The 23825-nt window shown below is 41.7% G+C and overlaps 1 protein-coding gene across 3 annotated transcripts; it reads right to left on the bottom strand.

Annotated features, from left to right (window-relative positions):
* Nucleotides 1-109: 109 nt before the first annotated feature.
* On the bottom strand, nt 110-23431 carry LOC112561873. 3 transcript variants are annotated; one of them, XR_003098736.1, is made up of 5 exons: nt 22822-23431; nt 11594-11699; nt 4461-4760; nt 3277-3462; nt 110-2496 (listed from the first exon to the last, which is right to left on the bottom strand). XR_003098736.1 is itself a non-coding variant. In XM_025234692.1 (4 exons), exons 2-4 carry the CDS (start codon nt 4543-4545, stop codon nt 2186-2188), a joined length of 585 nt encoding a protein of 194 aa, XP_025090477.1. In that variant the 5' UTR covers nt 4546-4760; nt 7368-7997; the 3' UTR covers nt 110-2185. The 3 variants fall into 3 exon arrangements, 1 of the variants encoding a protein (XP_025090477.1); XR_003098737.1 differs by lacking the exons at nt 11594-11699; nt 22822-23431 and adding an exon at nt 8063-9555; XM_025234692.1 differs by lacking the exons at nt 11594-11699; nt 22822-23431 and adding an exon at nt 7368-7997 and having other exon boundaries at nt 3277-3465.
* Nucleotides 23432-23825: the final 394 nt, after the last annotated feature.

Genomic DNA, 23825 nt, shown 5'->3' with positions numbered 1-23825 from the left:
TTTCCTTCGATTTCCACATCTACGAAGTACAAAGAACACCTCACACTATAAGCTCACTGTCTTGGCAATCAACGTCTCTTCTATCACAACCACAAAAAATCCACCGTAGCTTCTACTCGCTTTTCAAACTTACTGTCTTGGCAGTAGTTCCTTCGTTCATACTACCTCATTCGATCTCTGACTAGCGAAGCAAATGTCTTGGCAAATGCGTTCACCTCTCCCTATCCGCTCTCTAACCTTCTTCTTCTTCCACTCGCTAACGTTCTTCCTCTTCTATCTACTTTCTAACGTCCTGTTCTTCTCTCTATTCTCCAGCGTCCTTCTTCTTCTAAAAATGCCCTCTAACGTCCTTCTGCTTCCATCTCCATCCTAACGTCTCTCCCGCTTACCTCACTATTTTGTTTGACGTCACTATACGTCATTTTTCACGTTCCATTTAGAGAACGTCCATCATTCGCACCCTACCATCCACACACACGCCCAGTCCTAGCACTCTGACTAGATTGAGTCACACTGTAGTTTTATTTCATTGTCTGATTTCTCGCTATATCTTGATGACAAGAAACCCTTTTCACATTTGGCACACATAGCATTGTAATGGACTGCAATGCGGGCCCTGCGTGCAATGGCTAACTATTTCTAGCATGCACTTATCCAGCATGCGCCCACACACTTAATTACAACACATTTCTTAAACTTCAGTATGAATCAAAAGAATATAATTAAACAAAAAGTGCATACATATATAGATATAAAGGAATAGTTAAAGTATCTTTCCAAACTAATCTTAAAACTTAGCTTTCTGGCTCTTTTTCTCCTCACAAGCCAAAGTTCATAATTCCACTAATAAGTTCCACTGGTCGTACGACCATTCGTTACAGTTCATCAATAGATTCCTTATATCCAGACACAATAATATTTCAAGTCCCTCGGACCTTTTTAACGTCTCACACCAGACGGACCTCCGTCGGCCGTTCTCTAACACACCACCCGGAAAAGTGACGTCTCTGCCCCTGCCCCATACTTCATTTCTTTCTCCCGGTGTCCTTGGAGGTGTAGAAAGGGTCTAAAAGTACGCGTAAGGGGCGTTGGTCGCCTCAGGCGGGACCGGGCCTTCCGCTGGACAATGAGGGGTCAGGCTGTTACTCGGTTGTCTCCTCTGGCCATACTTTAATTTTAAAGTTCCTTCCAAAGTACTTTTTAATCACAATAGTTCATTTATAGAGCACCTTATCCCACCAACGAAGGTGGAATCAAGGTATACATCTTACTAATGCTCACTCAGTCTTTTTTTGTTCTCTCTTACACACACGATACCAAACATGTCACATTCAGAGAGAAGTATGTCAGAGTGAGATACCCACAACCCCTGATTCTCACTGCTATGGTGACACCACATTCACCACCAACCACCCCTATCAAAGATGAAAGGGTCGCTGCTTTAAAAGGAAAAAATTAAACTGTGCCATCAATATAGTTAATTTGTAATTTTTTAGCCTAACTATTGATCTTACGTTTGTATAAATTGTTTTATCAGTGGACTAGTTAGCAGATACTTTAAAACAAATGAAATTTGTGAATGCAACTTGTCTTGCTCATGCTCCTACTGGCATTGTCTGTAGAAAAGTTACCTCAGTGGACATGGGCTATTTACTGTATAATTCTGAGTGCCATTGTGTTACAGATAAAACAAAGGTTGTGATTAACAAAGTATAGTCATGATCTGGTCTATTGTGTTAAACATATGCTTCATCCCATTCAAGAATGCCAATTTTTGACCTGAAGAATACATGTGTTTGAATTAAATCAAACTTTATTTTGTGACTTTTAATACTTGATTGTGTTTTATTAAGGTATCACACTGCATGGCAAACAGGATATCTAAAGTCACATGACTTTATCTGCAGTATTTATAATTGCATGAAATAACACATGACTGCAGACTGCACAGGCACACATGGGCATGCATACACACACATGCACAGATTTACACTTACAAACACCTAAGCTTCCAGCTAAAAAGCCACTGTATAAAAATAAGCACAGTATATAACATACTGTCATGAATGCAAGGAATAATGGAAATAACTTTTTTATGGAAGCTTATCACTATGGAGAAGAGATTATTTCCCACAAGCAATTTGCTAATACCATCATACATAATGAAATAATCGCCCCAATTTTGCTATGTAATAATTATCTGAAAGACGCTGCTCAGCCATATAAGAAGCAGGATAATTTGAAAATCCACAACCAGGTGAGGGGAGTGGTCTTTGACAGATCTGTCATACACATCCTTTGCTGGTGTGGGTAAAGAGATGCTGACACTGTCAATAGTCCTTTGGGTTGATACACTTGTCAACTGTCTGTTTACTGGAAGTGCAGGCCCATTGCAAAGATCAAATGGACAAGTACATATTGCAATCCCACCATTTGTAAAACATCTGGAATTCTTGACAGGCACGTCCTCTGTGCAAGCAAATACAGTGTTATTCTCTGCAAATTGTAAACAGAAATGATATGAAAGTCTGTTTTACCCAAAATGTATGTTAATCTGATATGAAATGGGAACATGACAAGAGTGGCTTCAAATTTTATTTTTCCTCTACTGCCCTGCACAATTTGTTGGGATGTTTGGATCTTAGAAGTCCTGGATATGCATCAAATAGAAAACGTGAAATGCACCTGTTATTTCCATGAATAGACCCAATAGCAACAATTTTATCAAAATCACATTTAATCATTCCACTTATCTAATCTATATGTTTTAGAAAGCTTTATAAATATGCCAGTAAATGCATTGGTTTTATTTTTCTTCTTCTTTTAAAAATGAAATTATTTAAAATATGAGAATAAGATTTTGCTGCTCTGTACACAAAGAATGGAATTGTCCATATCACAGGCAAGTAGTAATAAGCCTCTTTTTTAAAAAGTGCATTGAATTAAATTGATCCTAATGTAATACTCGACATAAAATCACACTTAAAAATCATAGCAAAATGATGGAAAGCTGCCAGGATTCTAGTTTTTTTTAAAAAAAATTCTTTTTCAGGAAATAGTTTGCTATGTTGTAAAAAAACACACACCATGATTGCTTTTTAATTCAGCAAGAAAGTGTGGCACAAGCACTTGGCAGAGGGGGCGCCAAAAAAAACCACTCCTGAACAATGAAATTTAAATACTGTTACACCTTTACCATCTGAAATAAATATTAGCTACATAAGGTACTGCCGTTACAAACAGTATACGTTTCTCAAAACTAGGACTGGTCAGTACCTGTAGATATATTCATGCAATGGCCGCTGCATTGACTTAAGTAGTCATCGGGATTCTGTCTGAGTGACTCCATCTCGCAGGACTGAGCGCTGCTGTTAGGGCAGACGTAGCATTTGATGATGACATCGTCTACGTCGTCCGTTAAGAACTCCATTAAATCATCCTGAGTAATGCCCGAGCCCTCTTCTGCTGACAAAGTGGGATGCGAGAAAACCAGAAAATAATAATAAAAAAAAGCTTTTTTCTATCTCTCTCCCCTCCTTCTCTCTCTGAGTGTGTAGGTCTATATATATGTTTACAAATGCTTTGTGTTTGTGTGTCCAGGTGCGTGTGTACGTGAGTGACAATACAGACTGCGTGAGTGAGAAGTGGCTCTCTATATGATGCACTAATTAAATATCCACCAGGGGATATTAGGGATTTCCGGAGTGTTAACAGATTTTTGTGTCAGGATAAATAACAGTTAAAGGACTAGTAGGGTGCAATATTTTTTCTGATGCTCAGGCAAAGCTCGAAACGAGAGGCCGGGTGAACACACTCCTTCCTTCCGTTCTCGAGATAATCGCCGACAAATCACCATTTACAGGAAGAGGTCAAAATCGTGGTCACATTTGTACACAAGTATACATCTAATTAACATATGGTCCGAGCTCGCCATGAAGGCTATGACAGCCTTATCATATCCATGTACGTCTGTGTTGACCTCTTTCTGACGATACTGATGTTTTAAAGCACGTGTCTCGAGAATAGACTATTGGGGAGGAGGCGGAGAGTTTTCCACCCACACTTTGGGAAAAAAGTATCTTGAAGCGAGCTTTACCCAGTTATGAGAAACATTGCACCCAGTAGTCGACAAACTGCAGTTTAGCATAATTAGCGAAGCATTTACACAGGCATTTGTTTCAGTTTGTCGGCTGCGCTATCCTTATTAACGACTCAGAGACACACCCTGTATATCGGCAGTAGTGTAGTCGACTACAGACTGAACCTATTTAACCTCTCCCCGTTATTATGTATACTTGTGTATACCTTGAATACTTTAGCCCCAACCCTATGAACGCGCACGCGTGTAAAATCGCATCTTTAACCTTTAACCTCCAAGCACACTTACACCCACAGGCCTTTAGTTGAAAGAACTGTCAACAGACCATAGCACACTCACTCCTCTTCCAACCCATACTAACCTGCAACAGCATTGGAAGACTGAAGCAGCATGACAAGACACACAAGAAAAGACTTGTACTTTGCTGCCAACTTTGACACCTTCATGTTTTCCCCTCTCAAGACGATCCTCTTGGTCTTTTCAGTCAGGCGGTCGTCTGTCCGTCCGTCAAACCTGACTCCCCACGTGCTGATGCATCATCAAGTTTATCATCATTTCGTCGTCGTCATCATTCTGTCTTCAGCGACAATTTAGCGGTAGGGGAAGATCGTTGTCCCTTAACTTCAGGGCCACGTCATGAGCGGACTCGCGCGAGGGCGATCTGTAACAAAAAACAACGCACCGCGCATGTCCAGAAACATCGTAGAGATAGAAATCAACAGTGACAGAAAAGTTTCTGATGTTATGACAGTTAGCACGGCAGAAATAATAAAAATAATTGGTATTGCATGTCTCAGACTTATCATTCTTTAATTATGTCTCCGCTTTGCATTTTAAGACAATGAAGCGATGCCTTGTTTTTATTTATCATCGCAATGTCTTAATCAGCCTAACGATTGTTTTTCTAAAAAAAAAAAAAGCAAATCGCTGGGATACTAGTTCCAGAAGACACAGAGTTCAAATTGCAGTTATAAAAATAATAGTCCTATGAAAATAATAATAACAGGAAGCGATTTGTCGGAAGCAGTTTCGTCTTCTGATGTCTGTAACCTTTGAACCCAGTTTTCTCTTGATTGCGATTCCAGTGACAGTTCTTCTCTTATTTTCCTTACCCTAGCGACACCACCAGTTCAAATGAATATATTTTCTTTTCGCATCTCCAAGCGGGAGATAATCGAAAAAGGAGTTACAGCCCCTGAAGAGCGGCAGTGTTTTACTGGCACAATGCACAGCGCGGAGTAATGAGTGACGGTTGGCGGCGAGGATCAATGAAACCGCAAGGCGATATCACTCGGCGAATGACCGCTTCTCGTCGCCATCAATTTTCTGGACTTGGCCTTGTGATCGTCTGGGCGTTAGGACCGCGATCTTCATCGAGATAAGTCTGTGAAGCTGGACAGCAGCTGACACTAGCACCTTATTTCACAGGCCCAAGAAGGAAGGCGAGGGTTGGTAAGGAAGGGTTCACCGTCTTCAGAAGAATATTCAGGCGATAGAGTGAGAAAATTATGATGTTCTCTGAGGAACCACCATACAATGATGCATAATTCTCCTCCTCCTCCTCAGTATCATCATCACTTTCTTTTTTTAAAATTACAAGTTAAAGAGTCCCTTATCCTCAACTGCATCCCAAGCTCTTTCTTTAGAGGTTCCATTTTTTTCTAACCTCTTTATTTTAACCTTCCATGGTCACGCAATTTCGATCTTTTGGACTTTTTCCACACAACAGCCTTGGTAAAGTATCTTTGAACGACTTCCGCCGGATGTTCCACTACGGGGCGAGCCGTCGGGCAGAATCTTCCAGTGATCTTTCGACTTCGGGCCAAGAAATTTCCGAATAAAAAAACGAGACGGGGTGGGGTAAAGAACGAATTTTTTGAAGGAATGGCATGCCGCTTAAATCCGAAGGAAGCGATAGTATCATGCACGTGCAGCGAAAGACATCCTGAGAAAACCGTGCATCTGGCTCGTGGAAGTGCAGGTCAGACCTCTGGAAAAGCCTGGAACAGACATAGCGAGACACTGGATGTGCGTGGTTCGTCTGATACGGGGCTTCTCACACGTGCATCTTTCCCACAATTATCTCCATGCCTTCTCCACTTTCTTCTCGGAATCTTCAGCTGCCGATTTTGGCCTTGATTTCATATCCTCCCAGCTTCGTTATTTGGCAGGGCCTTTGATTCTCAGAAGCTTTTTATCGGGTCTGGTTTGTGTGTGGATTTCCCATGCACCAGGTCGCTGGCATCGTCCGATATGCTCCACAACGATCGTTGATATGCTGACTTCACATCTGAAAGTGTATGCTTGCTTTTATTTCTGTACACCAACACACATTTCCGAGATTAAAGAACTCTACTTTCTAACCCATCATTTGATGTAAAAGTCTTTTAAAAATGTTAAAAAAAAAAAAGTGGTGGCTGTGAGATGGAGAAGATGAAAATCTTTCAGTTCCCTACATTACCATCTTACATCTCTACTTCCCCCATGTAGTATGCCACTTTTTCTCTTGATCCCCCTGCCACTCATCCATTTCTAACTCTTTCATTATTTCTCTCTATCACTTTCTTGTGCAAAGATCACCCCTCATAAATCTTTGAATCAGTTTCAATTTGCAGGCATTATTTCTATTATTAACAACACCGCAGTAAAAGTAATGTTCGAAATATTGTCATTATTTCCTTATTTATTTTCAAAACTAATATTTCCGCAGTAGACGACATCTGTTGGAGAGGCTAGAATAATTGTCCTGTTGCTACACAGCTGCCATGTGTGGCACATGGCTTTGAACTCAGAGCAGGTCAGTTCAAAGGATCAGCATTCAGTGCAGATTATATGGAAATACATTGTACAAGGGAGCCAGATAGTCAGCTGCAAGCATCAGAATGCTTTGCTCGCACCGACTTGGCAGACATGGGAGGTTGCCTAGGGGCCTGTAGTCTACAACCCTACCTGCCCTCAGACCGGCTGCACTTTTGTGCGCAAATTCGAGAGGATACTTGCTGTCATTTTCTTCTGACAGCGAGGATGAACTTTGTTTCTGTCTTTTGTTTTTAGCCTGCGCTGCTGTGAAATCCTCCTTGTTACTTGCATTCTAGTACAGCAGTAAATGATCAAGAAGCGTTAGCTGATGTTACTTGTATTGTATTACAGCAGTAAATGGTCAAGAAGTGTTAGTTGATGTTACTTGTAGTGCAGAACAGAAGTAAATGCTCACCAAGTGTTAGTTGATGTTAATTGTATTGTCAAGAAGTGTTACTAAATGCCTTACTTGTACTCTAGGTGTTGTTCCCTCTGTGGCCCACTTTTCACAGGTGTGTATCAGTTTGCCAATCTGCAGCTTTTGTTCAGCCTTAGCATGGTCAGAATGTGTAGATAATACTGACAATAACTTTCTGCTAACATGAAGGGGAAAGATAGCAGGATGCTCTCTGTTTCCTTCTTGGCCGTGATATAGCCTTAGTTGCTGGCAGGGAGTAAAATAATCAACTCTCCTGCGTGTGTGTGTGTGCGCGCGCGCGTATTCGTGTATATTTGCATGTATTTGTGTCTTTGCAATGAACAATGGAAAAACAGACTTCAAAATAGTGCACTCTTCTCTCACACACACATTCTCTCTTTCTCTCTCTCACACGCACGCGCGTATATATATACTTGCACCAATCTATCAAGATGAAGCGATGGATACTTAAGTGAATTTTTCAGTTAAGAAGAAGCCACACATTTGTAAGGACAAGCCTAACAAGCATAAAACATATCTTTGTACTCTACAATTAGCTGTACACTGCAATCCCCTAGCAGGTTCTTTCTGAATTAATTGCTTCATTCTCGCGTTTTAAGAAAAACAAAAACAGCAGATGAAACATGGAAGTCATATTTCTTAAGCACACATCTTCAAACGACCGAAGGATGCTGGCGCTGTTCGAGAAAAAGGAAATACATGAAAGAAAAGACCCGTGCACTTACAAAGCTGATGTCACCGAGTTTGTTGACCATGCCACAAGTCCAATGAAAAAGATTTGCTGCTATGGTTCGATCCCTTGTAGACTCACATTATGTTTGCTGAGTATTGTTGGCGGATTGTGCTGGCAGTGCGAGGCCCGGAGCGTCCCAACATCCTGGCCAGGACCCTTAGGTTCACACACTCGTGAAGCGACTCCAGTGCTGCCGTGAGTCATCAAAGAAAAAAAAATAACCCACAGTCTTCGCGTGTCTGTTCAAACGATTGTTTTCACACTGACAGGGCTTCATCTGTTGCTCATACCCGGCGTCAGCTCCTCTTTCTGGTACCCTCTTCCATCACCCCTCTAGCTTCTGAACTGGCAGCGCGAGCATTCAGTGGATATGGAACTGTCCCATCACTCAAATGTGTCTGGGGAAAATGCCAAAACGATTCCAGGTGGCAGGAAAGAGCGACGTCTTCCCCTTCCACCCGCCTACCCCTACCCCTGATGGAATAAATGAGAGTTTGCTAGCCACTCGACACCGACCTGCATGCTGTGCGCGCGTGAAGTTAACACAACAGAAACATTATCTCAATGCTCTGACTATAAGGCTACAACAGCTGTTGGCGCTTGAAGTTATTGTTTTGACAAATAAGCAGAACAGAGGACCTCTCAGAGCTCTTATTGTACAGCTACAGCAGCTGTTCTCCTTTCCCACAACCGTTAATTCCAGTAATATCGTTTTTTTTTTTTCAATCGAAATAAAAATTCATGGTCGTCACACAGCACACTTCATCTTCGTCTGCTTCTTGTTCTTTTTTTTCTGTTCCTTGTTGTTTTTTGTTTTCTTGTTGTCTTGTCATTATTTTTTTCTGTTTATTTTTCTTGTTGTTCGTGTCCTAGATGTCCTTGCTATCGTTCTTCCTTTCTTGGTGTGATGGTTTTTCTTGTTATTATTCTGGTTCCTCTGTGCTTTCTTGGTTTTGCAGTTGTTGTTCTAGTGCTCGTTTTTGTTGTTCTTGTTCTGATTTTTTCCCGTGTTCTGTTTCTGCTGTAGCTGCAATTTTTTCTTCATTTCAATAATCCGATCACATGCGCATTTGCACATATAATTTTCTCGAGCTCAAGTTTATCACAGGCCAGAGTGAGAGCCCGTGCCCCCAGCACCACAGTCTCCTCATCCACACTGTCACCTCCTTGAACAGCGGTCCACAGCCGCACTTGGATGGCACAAGATGTTGACAGGAAGATGGGACCGGGGTTCGATCGGGCGAGGGACAGGAGCCGGCGGATATGCAAAATGGTGCTGCCATCAGTCCTCTTACAGACACACGATCGATGTTCCTGTACGATACGCAATGCAATTGTCAAGGCAGCCTTTTAGCCATGATGGTGTCTCCAGCAAGTTCAACAACTTTCAGCCTTGCCTTCTCTTTCTATTTCTACATTTTTCTTTTTACATATCTGATGTTATTTACTCTGTTATTCTTTGTTAGTAAACGTTCTCAGCCAAGAAGAGTGACAAAACATGAAACCACCAAGAAGCTTCAAAGTAACAATGTATTGGCAGTATAATAACCAACAAACATTGGACATGTTGACCGAAGTTCCAATGTTCCAAATGTTCACTCCCAAACCAAAGGGTACAAGTGACCTTCACACACAGCTTTGTCAAACTTGATTAAAGGTTCGACAACATTTTCCCGGTTGGGGAAGGCCTTTAAACCGCTTTAGGACGATTTGGGAAAGTGGAGTTGGGTGTGTTGTTATCGCTGTTTGACAATTGCTACAATTCACTCACAACCAGCAAATGGAGCACTTCACACTCACGTTTGTGCACACCACATTATGGGATAAACATGTCTGCAAGGCAAGACACAGATGTTGAGTGTTGTTACAGTTATTTTTTCACACGGAGACTTACACAATACTAAGACAGTCTGGGCCTGAACACCACATGTAACTCTGGCTGCTTTTTACCTTCAGTCTCGTGCCTTCTCCGATTACTGTTTGCGAGTGCGAGTCAGGTAAGTGAATGCCGGCTAGACTTTTTTTTTTTTAAAAAAAAAAGATTGTTCTTCTGCATGCAGACTTCTCGGGCCCGCGAGCTGCTTTCGATTTAATCGCCCCGCGCCATCTGCCGGTCAAGAGAAAGTGAGTGCAGTACTCTTCAACATCACTTGACAGTACTATTTCTCGTCTGGAAGAAATCATCCCTACAACTGATAGAATTCCTAAGGAGAAAGAGAGGGGAAAGACAGTTTCTGTTCATAGTAAAAACATCAAAATGATGTAAAATGTCGAGCTCAAGCTCTCTTCCCGTCTAGCCTTGACATTACCCGACCCAAAATAATCGTTAAATCCTGATTTTAAAAAAAGCATTTCCTCCCAGGAAGCCGAGGGAAGGTTTTAAAAACTGCAGATGGACGAAATAAGTCTTCTTTAATAACCATAATGCCAATATAAATTTCTCAGACTGTAATTTCAGTCACATGTTTCTAGAAGGCGGCTGTCCATTTTCGTCGGTGATGTATTTGGTTAAAGGCATTATAAATGCACGTTTCTTGCTGTAATATTAATAACAACAACATCACCAGCAGCGACTTCATCCCATTCTACTGTTACTAGTTCTACTACCACAACTACGAGTCTGGTGTTACCAAGACCACTTCCTCTACTCTTGTTCAGCTGTTGATTGCCGCTTGTCCTGTCTTCCGGACTCACTTCGATCCCCCAACTACCCCGGTTATCTACGGGCAGGCATTTTTATGGATCCCTCATCTAAATTTATCGAAGAATCGAATGCACACCAAGCTCTCTCACACATCGACAAAAAGTGGGCCTACTGTCATAAATTCACTTTCAATGGCCATTGGAGTGTACTCTCAGCTGTCTTTCCTACACCATTTCTCCATCTGATATGAATTCTCCATTTTGTGTTTGTTTTTCACTATGCCAGACTCCAGTGAAGTGACAAGCTATCAATGTTTCGGTTTTCCTTTCATAGAATGGGTATGAGGGGAGAAATAAGAGTAAAAACCAATGGCTTTCTGTGATTTGATCGGCTGGAAGTCAGGCAGTTTACCACACCTTCCTGGTTGAAAAGTATAGCCTCGCATCTCTTTGTTTTTGTTCCAGCTTGAAAGGCTGAGCAGAGAGGTTTGCTATCTCTAACTCACCATCACAATGGGTTTGCAGTAATGAGGCATCCTTGGTCTGTGTTCACAAGCTATGGAGTGATTAGTGTTGTGAAGGCAAATACTTCAAATTATGATGAGCTCAAGGTCTGCAACTTTTTTTTTTAGAAAAGAAAATGTTAAACAGCGGCTGCTCATCCATGAAGTAAGTCTACCACTTGTTGTTGTTGTTTTAAAGACATGCAGGCGAGAATTGTGCAGCGACATGCTCAAGAGATGTGTAGAGCATATCCACTGGCTTTGTTACCAAAACGCAAAAGGGTAACACAAAGAAATCCAAGAAATAATAACGGCTAGACTTTAAAAAAAAATAAAAAATGCGATTTTACATAATTAAAGATACAAGACTTGCTTACCTCACGCTCAAGACAGGCCCGAGTGGCGAGCTTTGCCACCCGATGTATCTATCCAGTTGTTCTCCACGACCACCAGTATCAGGGTGCCAGCATCGCCGTTAGTCGGCTGGTGAACAGTCAATGAATGAGTAGTAAAGACGACGATGAACAAACGATAAGCATTACTAATTTCATTTAAATGTATAAATACATTTAAAAAATTCATCTGGCCAAGGAAGATCACCAATGATATTGTGAGACAAAATAGAAGATCGCTTATTCTCCAATTTTTTTTCTACAGGAGTGAAAGATAAACATCCATGAGTATACCGTAGTAGAGACTGTCTATGGTGATGGAAGTCTTTTCCTGCCTTCCGAAATAGAAGAAGTGTTTTGAAATAAAGCAATGAACTTAATATTACAACGAAAATCGAGCAAGTGCTAGCGGATAGCTTTGATACCTGGGTAGCGAATTTCACGCAGTCGATCTATCTGTGGGTAATTGGTACCTGACTCCAAAGAGGGTAGGAGAAGGTAAGGCAGCGAGGGAGAAGGAGTGGGCACCATCAGCCTTCACATAAAAAATGGCTACGAGCAAAGTGTGGTCTCTAACACCTCACTCCCCAGCGATCCAAAGAAATATTAGGTGACACCATTACATTAAAAAAAAAAAATCCTCAATGTGTGTCGACTCTACCTTGGGGAAAAAAACCCACGACAAATATGTGCATTTTGAAAATCTTGTTTTTCAGTGACAGAACTAGGCTACGAACCCATTTGCGACATTGATTTTTACAAATGGCCATGGCCGTCTCCGATAAATGCTTATATTTTCTTAGAGAGAAGGATTGGAGTCCATCAACAGTCTAGTCTGATAGAACTCTGTGCTCAGCTTTATTTGTAAAATGTTAATTACAACTAAAACATGATGCTAAAAATATCCTGTATCCCAGTGACCCTAGGGGCTGTGAACCTAACTGGTTCACCGAGTGAAGGCGGAGCACATTGTCTCCTTCTATCGCCCTTAAATTCCTGATGAATCAGGAACTCTTTCTGCTCTGTAGGCAGGGAGAATTTTCCAGACAGCCCAAGTGGGCTGCAAACAAGCAACCTGCTCCTAAATCGAGTAACTAAACGGTTATAGTATTTCCATCCATACAACAGAAAGAAAGGAAGAAAGAAAAAGAATAAAGGAAAATGCGATCTGGCACCACTTCAAGAGCCAAGAGACTTGGAGAACAGCTCGGCAATTGACACAGATCGTCTTCGCCTGCCTCCAGTGCCATGGGCAACACTCCAGGAGAACCACTGACTGTGATGGATACATCATTTGCAGCCAAGAAGACGGTGCAGATGCAATCTCCATTGTAAATTGAGGGACATTTATGAATGGAAGCAGACGATAATCTCGCTGTTAGACAATAGGCAGGGAGCTGCCATCCAATTCACCCGCCAGAGTGAGATTCAATCTACCCGTGTCTCTTATGTCGTCCCTTGCAACCTAACCTGTCAGTCCTGTCTGTACTACTGCATATACTGCACTTAGCTTATCGTCCTCATCTAATTAAATCCGTGACAAGCTTCGTCTACTAAACCTTTCAAAACAATGTTTACGATTTTCTTAATTTCTTTTACGATCTTTGTAAACAGTATTTACAATGTATATGTGAGGAGATGTAAAAAAAAAAAGTTTATTTATGGTTGTATGCAAGTGGCATACACATCACGGGTTCCATCACCAGCAACTGCATGCACTCAGCGGTCTCTCTCTCTCTGTAGCCAGAAATAGCTCCTTCCAGACACAATGATTTGTTTTCAACCGGACAGACAATAAACATCCTATGGACGTGTATGTACACGAGTGATATTTATGTTTACTAGAGAAACATTATATTTCACCTGGTCCCGCCTAGCCCAAAATAGGTTTCACCTTCACTTTTTCACTTCTCGGTTAAGTCGTCGGCATCAACCTCAAAGTTAGGTGAGTGAGCGAATGATGATCTACTGAAACAGCCATATTAACTAACTATACACATTTTTCTACTCATACACCAACGGTGACTGCTTCATCGAACGCTGAAGGACATGATGAGAGTGTATTTCTGGACCTTGAATGTAAGAAGAATGAGTAACCCAGCAACAGGTGATACAGGTGTCAAGTCTCAAGCTCCGGGTCAAGTGTCATCAAGCAGTTTACTTTGTTCGTGCTCAGGGTAAATATAATCCATCCACGCGTGCCTAACCCAAATAAACACACATAGATGTTTTCCACAACAGTATCCGCTACAACAACATTATCACCGAGGCTGCACGATCGCTTATGCCGAGTACAAATGAAAGTGAGCTAAAGGCCTTTCTAACTTCAAAAGTATATAAAGGCGAATGTTTGTTTGACTCAGTTTTTACATAACCAGCCTTTGCCGGATTTGTTCAAAAGTTTCTCCACATTTGTTAAAAATGGTCTTTAAGGAAATCGCACTATTCTTAAAAAAAAAAAAATTTAAGCTGCAAACATTGGTGACAATTTTCTACAAATTAGTCGGACAGCTGTGTGTTTTAACGGCTGCATGAATAGCTTTTCATTAAAAACTACTATCTTCTGTCTTCTAATTTTTTGTGAACCTGATACACAAAGAGCGGAATAGAAGTTTAACATACGAAAAAACATTACCAAGTCAATTTCCATTTTGATTGTGTTATTTATATTCATCGACAAAAACAGCAATCGCTCCCTCACTAGTGTTTGTAAGACATGAAAGCATGTAATCTTTGTGTAAATGTATGCCCTGCTTAGCTCTCTGTCTTTTTTCCGAATGCTGCTTTAGTTTTGTTTTTTTTTTAATCTCCTTCTTGTTCTGTCTCAGTGTCAGTTCTGTGTGTGCCCGGGTGTTTACACCCTTCTATGACCCTTCCAATGCTGTTACTTCATCCCCTGGGGCCTGCAGGGGGAGACGACTTGTTTCCGAAGTTATAAAGCGATGTCCAGACCCCGCAGGTGTTGTTTTACCCCTGGAGCTGTGTTTATAAACTGGTGGCAAAGGTTTCCTAAGAAAAAAAACATGAAGTATTGTCCGCAGGTCTGAACATCGCTTTATAATGTCGGAAATAATGCACTTCTCCTTCAGTTGCCCATGCTTCCTAGCGAAACAGTTTATACCCTACGGCCTCTGCAGGTTACTCAACTTAATTAATGTGAGTTCCTGTGAACCTCAAATTCATATAATTTCGATAAATTAATGTAAGGTTAAATGTAAAGATTAAAATTTTATTTTCGCTGGATCTGTTATAGTTATCGCTTTGCACTTCAGTGAACTCTGGGGGCAACTGGTGTGAGTGAGTGCGAAGAAAGCAGACACTTGCTGTGGTCTCGGCAGGACGATTTCAGTGCCCACAACCGGAGAACAAATCCTCCCCACAGGGCTGACACATCGCATCTTGTTTCGAATAACTTTGATGAGGATTTGGCCGAATCTCGTTTCCATGGTGGTGTTTGACCCCGTGGTCACCAAGGCACAAACAAAGCCTATTGTCAACTTCTTTTACTGTTTTCTAAGTTTTTTTTTCTTTTTGATTTTATGAGCGTGGAGCCCAAATCTGGTTTGTGTAGTGGCATTTATGAGAAATGTACAGTGTGTTGGAGAAGAGCTCTCTAAGGCAGGAGATTAGCTTTACTGCAGGCAATAAACATGTGGCCCCCAGCAGCTTTGGGGGCAGGATGTCGATGAGAGAGTCGGGACATGGGCGTCGTCTGCTGCAAAAATTAATAATAATAATAAAAGGCTGATTTGCTTACACCTGACACGATAGAAATAGTACAGGTGGCCCGCAGGTGAGCAGGGGAGAGAGTAAGGTAGATTGTTGCAAGTTATTACCAGCTGAAAAGTATATCTTTGAGGCTCTTAAAAGAGAGTAATTTAAAAATAATGGATGGGGAAGTAATTTTATATAATATTATAGCTGTTGAGATTACTCAAAAGCAGCCATTGTGATTTTCGAAAGCAGAAGTTAAAAAAAAAATCGCAAAATGTTTGGTAACCGTTTCTTCCTTTTACTGACTGGTAACAATTTAACATCCTCAGTGTTTGTAAGAATTGCAAGTCTTTCACTTAATGGGATCTGAATTAGTCATTTCATCTCTCAGCATGCACATTTCCACGCCCGTGTGTCCGCTTGTCTGTCTTCTGCTTCTACTATCTTCTCTATCAAAATAATAAGAGGGTCTCTCAAGCTCGATATTCCCATATCGAGAACTGACCTATTCAAGACGAACCTGAAATATTCTGGCAGTCTTCTTTGGAGCAGCCTTCCCTCCGATCTCCAAACAATGGAATCCAGTCTGTACATGTTCAAAATGGGATTCCCACAACATCTTGACCAACCCTTTGATTATACCGACAGAGGCGTCCTACCTAACTTAATCATCTTATACTCGCCCGACAAAACAAATAAGTACCACATGTTGTTAGTGCTCCAGCCCCAAAAAACAACAACAACTGTAGATTTCAGATGTCAGCCACCATATCATATTTTTCTATGCTTTTATTGCCATGTTTTGAACTAATGTAATATTTTTTTTCTTCTACTTAGTCCAGGCTAAATGTAAAAAAAGCATAACTTTTGCTTATTCTGTTGCCCTCGTAAGATTCGCCCTTTGTCTGTCTGTCGCTCTCTCTATAATCTAAGATTTGACAACTCAGAAAGCGCTTCTCATAGAAATAAATAATTATAGGTATCGTCTGACATGGTTGGTGGAAAACGGTAAAAGGAAATACCATGAATCAGTCAACTATTCATGCTGACCCGGGCACCGACATTGCAAAGGTTTCCATTTCAAAGGTCAACACAGAGCAAACGAACTCAAGCTCGTGTATCCGTGTATCATGACCTTTTCGGGTTCATAGCCGACATACTTTATTTGAAATTACACCATCACCCTCTTCCTCCTGACCGTGTTTCCATGTTCACGATTTGAATCAGTCTTCTTGATTTCCTAGCTATACATGTACATCTGCTCAGGCTTGTGTGTACATTCTTGTAAGTTCCGGCGAAAGAAGAGCGGAAAAATTAATTCTACAGCATTCATATCGAAATCCACGTAGGAAATGTAGGTCTATGACTGGAAAGCAAAATGTTTAAAATGATTTAGACCAGACAGGATGTCGTATTTATTTCGAAGAACCGTCTCGGATGAATAAGTATGAATCTGACAAAAGCAGCAGACCAGTGCAGTTATCTGGACGAGGGCAAAAGACTTGGCTGAGGCGAAAATATATCTAGACCTCTTCCATTAAAAAATCATATTATATATATATACCACTCCGCTCTTCGTCTGATGACCATACACTCTCTATCCCTGCCAACAGAACAACCACATATTGTCACCAGATATTAATGTTCTGAAAAATACTGGACCGCTCTTCCCTTTCATACCGGCCATCTACCCCATCTACCCACATCCATCCTTACTGTTTGTTCCCTGAATCCTCTTTGTGTCTTCTGTTTGTCTTTTATTACTTATCACTATGACTGTTTCTCCTTCCATCCTTCCTATTCTTTCCATGTCTCTTACTAATCTTACATGCTCCTTCGTGAGTCTGATAAATAAAAGGAGTTTCGAAGCATGCAGTTAGCATTGCTTTACAAACATAAAGCCGTATTAAAACACAATCGCCAAAGCAATAAAAAGTAATCAATAAACAATGAGCTGAGTTTCCATAAATCGACTCGGTAATCATTGTTTTGTTGACAAAATTAAACAATTCTTTGCTTAAATTTGTCAAGGCTTCAATTTATGTTTTGTTTCTTTTCGTATAAACATAACAATGTTGACACCACCAAAGCCCGCAACAGCTAAGCAAAGAAACAGTTTGCTTCTCTCTACAGGAGGTGAATTTAAAAAAATTCAGATTATGCTAACTGAAGAAATCAAACCTGACTACAATTTGTGCATTTTGTTCTGTGGGGTACTCGATCAATGAAATAATTTTGCCTGTGTCGGAATCAATTGAAATAACCGATTTACAAAGGCAGGGCTAAAATATTGATCACACATAACTACAACAGCAAACACTCCTTCTATTCCTGCTACCCTCAAGGCTAATCTTAAAATTGCTTCTTTTATATTGCATTGGAAACAAAACAATACACAATACTTACCTTACAGAAGGAAGAAAAGCTGGGCCAGTCAAACAGATAGCAAGTTCTGCTAGCACCACACTAGAGGCAACAAAGGCCATGCAGAATTGCCATGTATGTGTGAAATAAGTGGAGCAGCACGCCTGGCAGCTCGATCCCCGGATTAATTTATATTTTTATGGAGAGAAGACGGGACGATCAGAATGCACAGCTTATCCTGTCACATGCTCATAAAACTAGTTGGTAAAAAAATGCTTTGAGGCTACTGAATACAGCATTGTTTGAATGTACGTGAGGCATTCAGGAACTTTCCATTTAAAATTTTTATTTGTAGTGCCCTTTGAGGAAATCAACTGAAAACTAAACAGCAACGAGAGAAATTACTAATGCATTGAAAAATTTCTTGTGTTACATGAGGTGAGATGAAACCAGGTTTATAGCTTGAGGTCCACATTCCATGATATTAATTTTTTTGTCTCGTACTAAAGAGCTGTATAAGAAAGCTATGCTAAACCACCCGCAAACTTGATTCTGTAATTGTCTGATGTGTGAAAATTCAACAGATCGGTTGCAGTATGTAAGTGTAAGTGCTTGAATGTCAGGTGATCTTATTATGTGGTTCTCGCTGGAAGAAGTGTTTGCATGGAGGAAACTGCTTAATGCTATTCTAAAAAGAGTACAGATGGTCTCCATAACCCGTGTTTGCCGTGGCTCAGCACACTTGACCTAACGGCTAAAGGCTCACCGTAACCATGACACATGATTTACAAGAAGCTGTAGCTCTTGTCGCCTGGTGGTGCTCGCGTGACCTGCAACTTTCCCCTGTAATTCTAAACCATATAACCAGACATCAACACACTTAACACCCTTTAAAAACGCAGCAACTTTTACAACACGGGTATCATGTTAGAGCGCCACCTGGATTCTCCCACCCACCCCACTCGTATATCGCGACCACCAAACCTACCCAAACAGTGAAGTGGCTGGGGGGTGAGGGGAAGTATTTTTCTAGGGAACGGCTGATGTGATCTCCATGCAGATAAAACTATCAGATCGATAACCTTGACGTTAACTGGTCTCGATCGTCGTCTGGACCAACGATTCCACCCCCATCTCCCATCCCCACCCTACCTTCAGAGCGGGTCCCAGTCTTCGGCGCGGTCAGTCATGTAGCTCTTGTCCACCGGGCCCGACACTTAACCAGTCTTGGTCGGCAAAGCTAGGACCCAGGCAGTCTGAGCCTGTCTATTTCCTTTCTTTTTAATGCAACCCCCTTTCCCTGGAGATTAGACGAGGGGAGAGACCCGCGGTCTCGCCATTCCTTGGCGCTTCCCAACCGCAGCTGCTTGCTGATGTGGGATGAAACCCACTCTGCCTTGCGTGCTCGGCCAAACGGATAATCACATAAAGTAACATTGACCACAGTCTTGTCTAACTCCTCGTCTAATTTAAAAGGCCGAGGCGACGATTCTACAGGTAATTTGCAGATCGGGTGCGATCTGGAAACCGTCTAAAATTCTGGCTTGCAGACAGGAAAGCCCTCGCCGTGATACGCAACTGACTGGAAGAGCGAGACCCACATTTGTGTGTTTCAGTTATGAAGTATGCAAGCTACGGGATGACAACGAAGACGACGACGATGACGATGGTGATGATGATGATGCTCTTGGCGTTTATGAAAGAAAGTCATGTATTCAAATGTAAACACACATGTCCGATTTTTGTTTTACATCCAAACACGCTGCACACACCATTAGGTTATTTGTTCTCATCAACACTTCAACACCATCGGAAAACAAGGATTAGGCTGACTCCAGGAATGTTATCTTCTTGCAAAGGGCATTAAGACGTGTAAGCGGATAAGTCTACAGATCCTCGCTCCATGTCTAAAAAAAAAAAACTCAGTCTAGCAGCATCGTTAGCATCTCGTCAACGCTCGGCAGGAGTTGTTCCTCTTGGAGATCTTCTTCCACAGGAAGTAGGATGAAATCCCCCTCCTAAGTGCTGCCATAAAACTCTGTGGGTGTGGGTGTGTGAGGGGAGGGAGAAGGGAGGGAGAAGGGAGGGAAGATGGCGGTTCTGACACAGACATTCAAGCCGATGTATGTCGATCTATGAAAAGCGACACTCCCAGGCTTCAAACTTTGTCCTTAGAGAAATAAAGTGAGCCGCAACATTTTAAACTCTCCCCACCTCATCTTCTGTTCTTATACCGCCACTCCTGTCTCCCTCAGTCCCTCAGGCTCAAGAGATTAATAATTTAACACATACAACAGTATGAGCTAAGCAAGAAGTCAAAGTCGTCCCGAGAACACCAACTGTCTGGCATCAAACAGCCAAGAGAATTTAAATGTTTACACAGCATTAAATCATCGACCAGAGATGATAACGACCTTGGCAGCTACCTTTCCAAGGGCAGTACTTCATCTCAACATGTGCGAGAAGGAATCCGAGGAAACCAGATGCCTACTTCAGTGGAAAATGGTCATAATTTCCATTCTCGGAAAACACGAGACTAGAGACCTGGCTACTGCACTACAGTTGTATTTCCAACCGATGATGATGCTGATAATAATATTTATTTCGCATATAATCGTGCTCTCAGCGCTCACGACAAGTAGGAGACATGAACGGAACATGAATTACAAACAACCATATACACATGTAATAAAAGACAAAGAAGAAACAAAGAAGAATAATGGAATAAACAACAAGGATAGAAAATGTCATAAATCTGCAGAGGAAGACGAGCAGTGGAGCTAGTTAACTGACTATAAACTACTGACAACTATATTGACTGGTGTAAGGAGTAAGGTTCGTGGAGCAGCTGTTTAGTGCACAGGATTGGATGTGGGTAGATGGCGGGTATGGAAGGGAAGAAATCTCCACTAAAACGATTTCTGTCGTTGACACAATGTAAAAAAGAAAACCACACACATCAGCAGACATGAAGATGTTGAGACTACAAAATGAACTGCACTCGGTGAACGAACATTTTTATCTGTTTATATTTGAATGATTTTCTTCCTTTCTTTCGTCTCTGAGGTCGACCCTTTCTTCTATCGGAGCGGGTCGATGTAGACATTAAAACGCTTTTATTCTATGCTTCTGGTCTGTTTCCACAATCGAAGTAAAACCCATTCAGAATTCAGAAAGGTCTTAAAGAAATCGGAATGTAATAAGTTTTGATTACACTTCGGAAATATTTTTTTATGTTTTAAACAAGGCTGGACTGGGCAACTGAAAGTATAGGCATCCCCGAAAAAAATATCTTCCCCCAACCCTCCTTCGACCCTTTATTCCTTAACTGACAGGAATGAATGAAAGTAAGCTTTATTTGAGCTCCTCGCCTGTCAGACACAACAATTATATTCAATATAAATTGCCTTAAAACACACGCAGGTATTGAATACTAAACAGCAGGAAGCAATGTAACACCCACCCACCTCTCAGTCTATTCAAACAGAGCACCATCGTGGCACAGATGGCAGTTATGTGTCCCAGACACTGACTACTGGACAGCTAGGTGCTAAGAAGTCTTCAAAGGGCAGGCACCTAGAGTTGGTTTGGAGGGGGAGTACGAGGGTGCCCGCTTTCCTCGCTGTCTTAAGCACGTGCTGGTTTTGCTCAGTGGTTAATCCAAGACTGGTTTTAAACTTTCATCGAAGCACGCGCTGCTGACTCACACCAGCCCTAGAATTGTCCTTTTCCGTCTGAAACTTGAGGAAGAAAACACTGACCCCATAACCCCACCCTTCTGCGATCTCGAGCTAGCAAGGTCAGGAAACAGAGCACCAAAAACACAAATCAGAATGCGGAGCACTTCTATGGGTCCATAATTTTTTTTCTACAAGGATCCGAGTGTACCGAGTGTTCAGTAAAAGGACGGAACATGCGTGCACGCTCGCGAAACCACATTAAAGAAAAAAAAAAACCCCCACGATAAATTAGAAATTAATTAAAAGGAGTCTTAGTTAGGAAGTTCTGGGATCTCAGTTTGAGTACAAAGAAAAAGGGTTTCATGTCTGTGGCAAATACAAGCCTGGCAGACCCTGATATGGCTTCGCGATCTCGACAGGCTCGTGCAGGCGGCATCAAAACACAAGCACAAGATGGCTGATACAACCAGAGGGTAAGATCACAGCACAGGTCACGATCACAGAACTTACATGTCTGTCCTGCTTGCCTGTGATCTTGACTGGCCATCGAACTCTGACCAGCAATCTGGTGTGTGCGTGCGCACGCGCGCGTGTGTCTTGACTCACCTCCTCTATGTATTACTCTTCTGGGGAAAAAACTAAGCAGTAAATCCCTAGTCAAAGTTTCTACTAGATCAACTGTCTATGAAACGAAATTGAGAAAGTCACTCAAAAGTAATGTTTCCTTATTGTGGTATCAGGTGACCAACAGTTGTAAACAACATGTAATAATTGTGATGTAAATAAACACAAAGAATGAAGTCGGTAAGTCTGGTTAATTACAATGTCACAAACGAATAGAAGGAACAAATCGTTAAAAATTAATGATACGTGAACAGTATTGTGTATATATATATGAAATTTCTGTTTGCTGTCCTATAACATGCAAACTGGTAGTCAGAGTATTTATGTAAGGTGAGGCATTAATATTCGTCTATGGCATAAAAGGTGTGAGCATTCTTCTGTGAGATGAAAGACATGAATACCACCTTTCATATCTTTCAAAAGTCAGCTGGTTTCCCCTTTTGATACTGATTTACTGAATGACACCCCCTTTTTTTTCCTTTCACTGTCAAGCTTATACCTGGTTAAAAAAAAAACTGGGTCGCTTACGACCGAAACTTCCGTCAATACACTCGGGTTGAATGCAAAGCTTACACTCCACCCTTCAGATGATTTGTTCGCTAAGTTAGCCTGCCCCCCTTTCCGACGATTGTCATGCAAGTCTTATCTACGCATGCAAACAAAAGTCCTAACAGCAGACTCGAGAGCTTTCTTGCTCATGCTTGTTCCTACAAGTATCAATGATATTTAAATTGCACTTGATATGACAGAGTGGTTAGGCAGGCACGATCTTACTGATGACACAAGCAAACACAAATATTTTGACCAAGTCAAAGCACAGAGAGTACCTACCACAGTTTAGTCGAGGTATAGTCCACCAAGCTGGGGTCGACAAACTAAGCTAGGAAAGTTCGTTAAACAAGTCGTTGATGTGTGATCTCCGCCTAATTCGAGAGTATGTCGAGCGATGCACTGCTGTCAAGTCCGCGCAGAGTTCTCCTGGCTGTGTCAAAATGCATTCTATTATAGCACTCGCTTAGCGACAGCCTGCACGGCAGGTTCACAGAATAGGGTCGTCTGCGTTCCAGTATGCGCGCGCAGCTTCTGTCGTCAGAAACTGTTCCGGCGCAAAGGGTAGGGCGAAGGCGGGGTTAGAGGTGAGGGTGGAGAATGTGTCCGTTACCACTAACGTCTCTCTACTGGTATCTTTTCCAACTTGTCGAAGGGATCTGATAAAAAGAAGACAATCTTATACCATGCTGTTTCCTTGCCACTGATGGAGCTGAGGTGGGGAGGGGCAGGAAAGGTATACCAGGATGCAACTAACACCCCACGAACATTCTTGACAGGAAACATGCATTAAGCATAAAAACGAATAATGTTCTTTTTATCACATCGACAGGCATTGGTCGGTCTCTTGAGCAGCTGGCTTTGGAAATGAGAGATTTAAAAAATGTCACGTTAGAAGCTTTTACCGGGCGTTACACAACGGACGTTATGCGCGCGCACATCGGATAGAGCCTACGGCTTACAGAGTGTGCACGCAAGCAAGACAGTTTGACAAAACATCGGCTGGTAGGTATAATCCTAGCCAAATTGCCTTCCCACAGCTTCTACTCCTCTGTCTCTCTCACCCTTCTCCCCTCTCATTAAAATCATGATACGTGAGACGAGGGCTTAAGGCCAGAGTTTCTTTTGAATGTGACCTGAAACAACACTGTTGCTTTGCGTGGCTAGAGAAACTCTATACACTTGTTTGTAAGCATACCTGTCCTTTGCAATTTGAGATAATGTACCTACAGTACCTTATTTACAAGCAACTATCTTGTCAATGTGAGAACTTTGTGACAAAGCAT

Source organism: Pomacea canaliculata, linkage group LG4 (genome assembly GCF_003073045.1).
Source record: "Pomacea canaliculata isolate SZHN2017 linkage group LG4, ASM307304v1, whole genome shotgun sequence".
Lineage (NCBI taxonomy): Eukaryota > Metazoa > Mollusca > Gastropoda > Architaenioglossa > Ampullariidae > Pomacea > Pomacea canaliculata.
This window is presented reverse-complemented; position numbering and strand designations above follow the sequence as displayed.

Coding starts and splice junctions, on each gene's coding strand:
- LOC112561873 (XM_025234692.1), bottom strand. CDS start 4,545: ATGAAGGTGTCAAAGTTGGCAGCAAAGTACAAGTCTTTTCTTGTGTGT. Junction 3,466..4,460: donor GTCTTCCAATGCTGTTGCAG/GTTAGTATGGGT, acceptor CCACTTTGTCAG/CAGAAGAGGGCTCGGGCATT. Junction 2,497..3,276: donor TTGCATGAATATATCTACAG/GTACTGACCAGT, acceptor TACAATTTGCAG/AGAATAACACTGTATTTGCT.